The sequence below is a fragment of the Xiphophorus hellerii genome, chromosome 4 (assembly GCF_003331165.1).
Source record: "Xiphophorus hellerii strain 12219 chromosome 4, Xiphophorus_hellerii-4.1, whole genome shotgun sequence".
Classification (NCBI taxonomy): Eukaryota; Metazoa; Chordata; class Actinopteri; order Cyprinodontiformes; family Poeciliidae; genus Xiphophorus; species Xiphophorus hellerii.
In genome coordinates this window covers 20491347-20497378 of record NC_045675.1, presented here as the reverse complement: position 1 = coordinate 20497378, position 6032 = coordinate 20491347, and the positions used below count along the sequence as shown (strand labels likewise).

The 6032-nt window shown below is 40.7% G+C and overlaps 2 protein-coding genes across 3 annotated transcripts; one reads left to right on the top strand and one right to left on the bottom strand.

The window, feature by feature from the left end:
- The first annotated feature begins 324 nt into the window (after nucleotides 1-324).
- On the top strand, nucleotides 325-1751 carry trappc2l (trafficking protein particle complex subunit 2L). Its single transcript, XM_032559917.1, has 5 exons — nucleotides 325-434; nucleotides 697-869; nucleotides 969-1056; nucleotides 1395-1474; nucleotides 1563-1751. Exons 1-5 carry the CDS (start codon nucleotides 402-404, stop codon nucleotides 1606-1608), a joined length of 420 nt encoding a protein of 139 aa, XP_032415808.1. The 5' UTR covers nucleotides 325-401; the 3' UTR covers nucleotides 1609-1751.
- Nucleotide 1752: 1 nt separating this feature from the next.
- On the bottom strand, nucleotides 1753-5714 carry pabpn1l (PABPN1 like, cytoplasmic). 2 transcript variants are annotated; one of them, XM_032559913.1, is made up of 7 exons: nucleotides 5580-5714; nucleotides 5383-5479; nucleotides 4238-4364; nucleotides 3670-3737; nucleotides 3476-3582; nucleotides 3275-3362; nucleotides 1753-2372 (listed from the first exon to the last, which is right to left on the bottom strand). In XM_032559913.1, exons 2-7 carry the CDS (start codon nucleotides 5452-5454, stop codon nucleotides 2043-2045), a joined length of 792 nt encoding a protein of 263 aa, XP_032415804.1. In that variant the 5' UTR covers nucleotides 5455-5479; nucleotides 5580-5714; the 3' UTR covers nucleotides 1753-2042. The 2 variants fall into 2 exon arrangements, with proteins under 2 accessions (XP_032415804.1, XP_032415803.1); XM_032559912.1 differs by having other exon boundaries at nucleotides 5383-5687.
- Between the last annotated feature and the right edge of the window lie 318 nt (nucleotides 5715-6032).

Below are 6032 nucleotides of genomic sequence, written 5' to 3'. Positions count from 1 at the left end.
TACGTACCAGAGGAAAGAAACTAAAGTTTACGTCCTTTATAGTTAACGTAGGATTTTAATGCGTTTAAGTTGTAAGATACTTTATTTTGCTGTATTGATTGGTTAACATAAATACATTCCTTGTTTTGTGCTGCATTTGTTGACGGACACAGAATATATTAATGTAATGTTGTTTTAAATGATCTAAATAAAATAAAAAACAGACAATACATCAACATTTAAATAAGCTGTTAAATATCATTTTATATTCAAATTAAACCCTATAGCTAGCGTGGATGCAACACTCTGAACATGAATCAGATTTTAAAACCCGTTTTCATTAGAAGCTCGTTTTTCGCCTCAGCATTTGAATGCAACTCGTCACGTGACGAAAGCTGTCAGCTCAGGGGAGGAACAAAAACATGGCGGTGTGCATAGCAGTGATCGCTAAAGAGGTACCAATTCTTGTTTAATTTCTTTGCCTGTAGCACTTTTTTAAATTTTACAGGGTTTTCGTAGCGTCGTTAGTCGCCTGTATATGATTGTCAGCTTTCTGTCTTTCACCAAAATTAAGTAATGCAACAAAGCTAGTGCTAGCATCGATAATGGCATCCTGTTGTTACTACTTCCCACTCTTATTTTTTGATACTTGAGCGATTTCTTTCTAAATACTGCTTTAAGCAGTTTCATATTTGTCTTTTGATGTTTTTCCCCCAGAACTACCCGCTCTATATACGCAGTGTACCCTGTCAAAATGAGCTGAAATTCCACTACACTGTACACACCTCTCTGGATGTGGTGGAAGAGAAGGTCTCAGCTGTGGGCAAATCCTTAGCAGACCAGAGGGAGCTCTACCTGGGACTGCTCTATCCAACTGAAGACTATAAAGTGTATCCTCTATTTTTAAACACTATGCCAAATAAAACGTAGATGATCGGTTAGGTTTTGTGTAGAAACAACAAATGTGTATCCTTAACTGTAAGAAATAGTTATGGGTATGTGACCAACTCCAAGGTGAAATTTGTGATTGTTGTGGACTCTTCCAATACATCATTGCGGGACAATGAAATACGAAGTGTAAGTAAATTTAGTTTTTAAATAGTTTTGACTTTCAGCTAGGAAACATGTTAAGAGTGCCAAATTAGTGTTTGACCTGATGGTGTTAACATTTACAGATGGAACTGGTCTTCTGTAGTTTATTTCCAATAAAGTCATATGCACTATTCACCTTTAGCCCAAGTCTATCAGGTCACTTTATTGACTATCTTAATTGAATGGTATTTCAGACCTGTATGCAACTTATACCAGTCATCTTTCCCAGTGCATGAATCATATTAAAGGGTTTGGTTTCTTATGTCAAATAGGTAACTGACCTGCAGTTTGCATTTGTCTTTTTTTTAATACATTTCTTTCAGATGTTTAGAAAACTGCACAACTCATTTACTGATGTAATGTGCAATCCATTCTACAATCCTGGGGACCCCATTCAGTCAAAGTAAGTTAGTTATACATTTACAAACATGTTTCACAGGGTGGGGGGAAAAGGCTTTGAGATGCATTTTAACATTTACCTCATTATCCAGGGCCTTCAATGGTATCGTTTCTGGAATGATGGTACAGACAGGCTGACTTCAATTCCAGTTCACCCTCTCTGTTAAGCATCCACTGTACATATGACCCTCTCTTCTGTTTACATGTTGCCTTTATTCTTGAAAAAAAAGTTGGTAATAAACTCAATTGCTGTTGGATACCAGTGTGTGTCTTTTACGACACTTTGAGTGTTGAATTATTTTTTATTTATTCATGTAGCAAAGAGCTTGTCAGTTACACACAGAGGGGTTATACATTACAAAACAAAACCACAGTTTTTAAAAACAGATGCAACTTGAGGACCGTCACATGCATTCACAGCAACAAACCTATATCGCATCAACCCCAGTCAGCTTTAGTCAAATCTGGCCTAGGATTGACAATGGTCAATCCTAGGCATCACAATACTTAAATTATGCTGGAAAGCATTTAGAGTTTAAAAATCCTTTCCAGCCAGCCAACATCTGCTAGTGCTAACGCTGCTGAGGGTAGTGTTGTCCACTCGGCGCTGCCCCGAGATCCTCAGATGGTGGCGTAATGAGAAGGAGGCAGGGGTAACGTTTTGTAGTTTGTTCATGGTAGTCCATGTGACCCCACTGTCTCTTTCCCGCTGATGGTCCTCCATAGTAAGGGTGGGGGGACTGGTGCTGCGGTCTTGAAGACTGGTACCGGAATCTGCCTCGGGAACTGTTCTGGTACCTGGGGGGACGGTAGCCACGGCCTCTGCCTCTGGTGTGACCTCCTCTGTGTCCACCCCTGTCTGTGGTGCTGATACCGGGCATGTTGGTTCTCTTAGGCAATACCTGAGAGTCAAATGATAAATTTGTTAAAAGTTCAGTTAATTCTCAAAATATGTTGCACAACATCATTCATCAACTGAATGTAGCTTTTCACACTGACCAATTACATGAAATACACTGTAAATGTCATACTTGTGTAGCTAGAAAGAGAAGTCTTCATTTCATGACTGGATTCAAGTATTGTGGAAACATTCCAAGATTTCAATTGTTCGAGTATATTTACTCTGTACGGTAACAAAAAAAACAAGCTCTGATTTCAGTGGCCAGGAGCACAGCCTAATGCTACATTTCAGATGATGATCTAGGCTTTACTTTAAGCTAACTAACCCAAGACGTAGATGGTACACAATGCTTGTGTTCAGGCAAACTGCAAATTCATTCTCAGTAAAAACACTGCTTTAAAAAACAGAAGTATAAATGGAGGCCAAAATGATCAGTTTAACCCAATCTAAAAGAGCAGTATTTAAAAAGATTTTCAGGCCAGACAAAAACATTTACCGTAATTGGCCTGCACTGAAGTCCAGCCTCCAATGAAAGAGGAGACATCAGGGTTATAGTAGATTTCAAGATTACATTCTTCTATGGTTCAGCAGCCTACAGCTGAATCCTTTCTAAACACTTTTAAACCAAAGGAAGCTGCCGTTTCAAAGCTTTCAATAGTTTAATCCAGATCTTTGTGAAAATGATCAAATTAAACATTTTACCAGTAGTAAAATGAAGCATTCAGTCACCATATAGTCAAGGATGAACAAAAATTTGACCTTCCATCACTGGAGTTGTGAGACAGCTCAAAGCTATCTTTAGGTTTGTGCAAGCCAGCAACAATCCCACTGAAGTCTGAGGGAAACGGGTGGAAAGCCAGTGAGCATCTTTCTAAAAGCCGACGTCAGAGTTTATAGATTTACCTTAAGAACCCGTCCTCTGAACACAGTCTCATGCAAACCAATGGCACTCTGCACAGAATCTCGATCAGAGAACTCGATATAAGCAAAGCTGTAAAAGACAAGAAGGAAAAGTAGACTGTTACACATGGCCTGAATGTTTCCATTAATACAATAATAAAGGGTAAAGAATAGGTGGAAGATATAACAACTAAGTAGTTTCACCCTTTTGGATGGCCCGAGAACCTGTCGCACAGGATGGTAACTCTGTTTACAGGTCCACAGCCATTGAAATGGATCTCCAGCTCATCTGCAGTAGCTCCATAATCTACCTGAAATTTAATCAATGGGTCAAATTAGAATAAAAAGATAAATAAATAAAAAAATCATACATGTCCAAAATGGCACACAATCCTTACATTTCCAACATAGATTGATCGGTTGTCGGCATCTATCCTCTCTTCAGGAGTCATACTGTAGAACGGACCTGGGTTTAAAACAAAAAAAACAAACGTGCTACAGGTCTTAATCACCTCTCAGTTTTAGCAAGTAGCCACTTTGAAATGTTGCCAAAACAGCAGAGACAAAAATGTCTTATCTGGTAGCATCTCAGTTCTATTGGAAAAGCAAAACAAAGGGAGACACGAGGAGATGCACAGAGGCAGAAAATAGCCACAGGCAACAAGACGGACACTTCTGGCTCTCTGGAGCTCACTGCTTCGTCTCATTGGGCAGTGATGAGGCACATGTGAACACCGTTGTGACCACAGTGAGGTGTCGCAGGTGTTAGCCAGATGGGGGGAAAAAAAATGTGGTTACTTCAGCCACCCAGAGGCTGCAATGCTACACACCTGGTCTAAAAGGAAAAAGTTACTTTACAGAGCCTCCCTCCACCCACCAAGAGCATAATTAGCATTTAGTTGCACACCAATAATGGCATGAAAAAAAAACGCCTTACAGATCAGATGCAAAAGTCATCTTTCTTACCAGGCCGGGGACTGCTGGTCAGGAGCTGCATCTCCTCTGCATCACATCTCTCCTCTTCCTCCTTCAGTTTTTCAGTCTCTTCTTCCATTTCCAGCTCCTGAACCCTGGCCTTGATGGCCAGGAGCTCCTGAAACAAGGAATAGCAAGCATTTCAACCCACAATGGTGTAAGCTGACAATGTACAATTAAGTTGAATGAGTGCATAAAAGTCTGAAGCCAGTAAATTTAGAAATTTGACATTTCCTCATTCTTAAAATCAAAAGTTGTCAGTCCTTCTCTAACAGAGTACTCAAGCTCATCAGGTTGTGGCCTGAACCAGGGAGAAACCCATCTCAAATTAGATACAATTAGAAAAACTCGTCTATTTAAGCCATTTGCTTAGGTTTACACTTCATCCTATTATGCATGTTCTCATTACTTTTTTCTTTTATGATTTCTGTATTCATCTGTGACCCGTATTGCTATTTTCCTTTGCGATTATCTCCTTTTCTTAAAGGGCTTTCCCAACAAATAACTCATTCAGAAAAATATGTACAGATGTTTTCAAACATAGCTTGAACAGTCTCTGAGACTTTGATAGCATGATTAATAATATGGGTCAGCGCATGCCCTGAAGAAACCCCCAAAGCTTTAAGAATCTTTACAGAGCATTTTAAGACGAGGTGCAAGGTTTGCATCTACATAGTAACTGTATTATTCACCTCAATCCACATCTAATCAATTGCAAGATAGCTGTGCATACTGTGCTGCATTTACTGGAACATTACTGAATAGGAGGTCTGTGTGCGTCCTTTATTTCTTTCCCCCCTTTTTCATTCCTTGGAGCCTCGCTTTAATAAACACGCACAATGAATACTGTTTTTATTGGCATCTTTTCATGTGGGCGAAAGTAAGATGAACCGTAGTGTTAATGAATGAATGGACATTGCAATGAGCAGCAGACAGCTTGTGTTACGGACAGCTAATGCACCTGCTTGGCCTCTGTTAGCCTAGTGTCCAGCAGCATGAGGCTAGCATGTAGCTCCCACCTCAGCTTTTGACAACAGCGACTCTGCCCGCAATGCGTGCGCGCTTGTGTCGGGAGTGTGGCAATCATGGCGTGACGGCGCCCTTTATGCTCTCCACGTAAAGACAAGATAACTCACCGGGTCCTCGTTGAAATGCTCACCCATAGGCTCGCCCTCAAGGTAGCGGTACTCCAGATGATTTTCCGCCATGCTCACTGCTCAGACATATTAGTACCTGCAAAAACCAGCTTCAGCTTACCGAAATGGTAACCTACAGAAAAAGAAAAACCTCTTTCACCGGAAGGAAATTTGGTTGGGAGGCTAATAAGCATCACCTGTGTTTGAGGCTCGTCATGACGCGCTGGAGGGACACAGTGGAGGCCACGTGACAGGGATGCAAGAGGAGGAGAATGAGAGACGGAGGGGAGGAGGGAAGCTTGCTCCCAGGGCCGTATCCATACCGTCTGAGGCTGGGGCCTGGCGCGGTGGAAAAGACAATACTCTCTTCACTACAGAGGGCTAAGGCTGCAAACTATGTCCTAGTTTCACCTCGATAGCACACCCATCTCACATAGGATTGTAATATAGCAGAGAGTGGAGGTAAATTGAGGCATTGACCCACCTTCTATATCCAAGATATGGACATTACGCGATGACACATTTTTAATGTAGCTTTTGTTTATCTCTTGCTGTGTCGAAGATAAGTAAGTTAATGTTTACGCATACATTGTATAATTTTTTTTTTTTTTTACAAAATTTTTGTTTTACTTATGGAAGTTATTTGAACG

Coding starts and splice junctions, on each gene's coding strand:
- trappc2l (XM_032559917.1), top strand. CDS start 402: ATGGCGGTGTGCATAGCAGTGATCGCTAAAGAG. Junction 1,057..1,394: donor GGGACAATGAAATACGAAGT/GTAAGTAAATTT, acceptor CATTTCTTTCAG/ATGTTTAGAAAACTGCACAA. Junction 1,475..1,562: donor GGGGACCCCATTCAGTCAAA/GTAAGTTAGTTA, acceptor CTCATTATCCAG/GGCCTTCAATGGTATCGTTT.
- pabpn1l (XM_032559913.1), bottom strand. CDS start 5,454: ATGGCGGAAAATCATCTGGAGTACCGCTACCTTGAGGGCGAGCCTATG. Junction 3,738..4,237: donor GACCAGCAGTCCCCGGCCTG/GTAAGAAAGATG, acceptor TTTTAAACCCAG/GTCCGTTCTACAGTATGACT. Junction 2,373..3,274: donor TCAGAGGACGGGTTCTTAAG/GTAAATCTATAA, acceptor TTTGACTCTCAG/GTATTGCCTAAGAGAACCAA.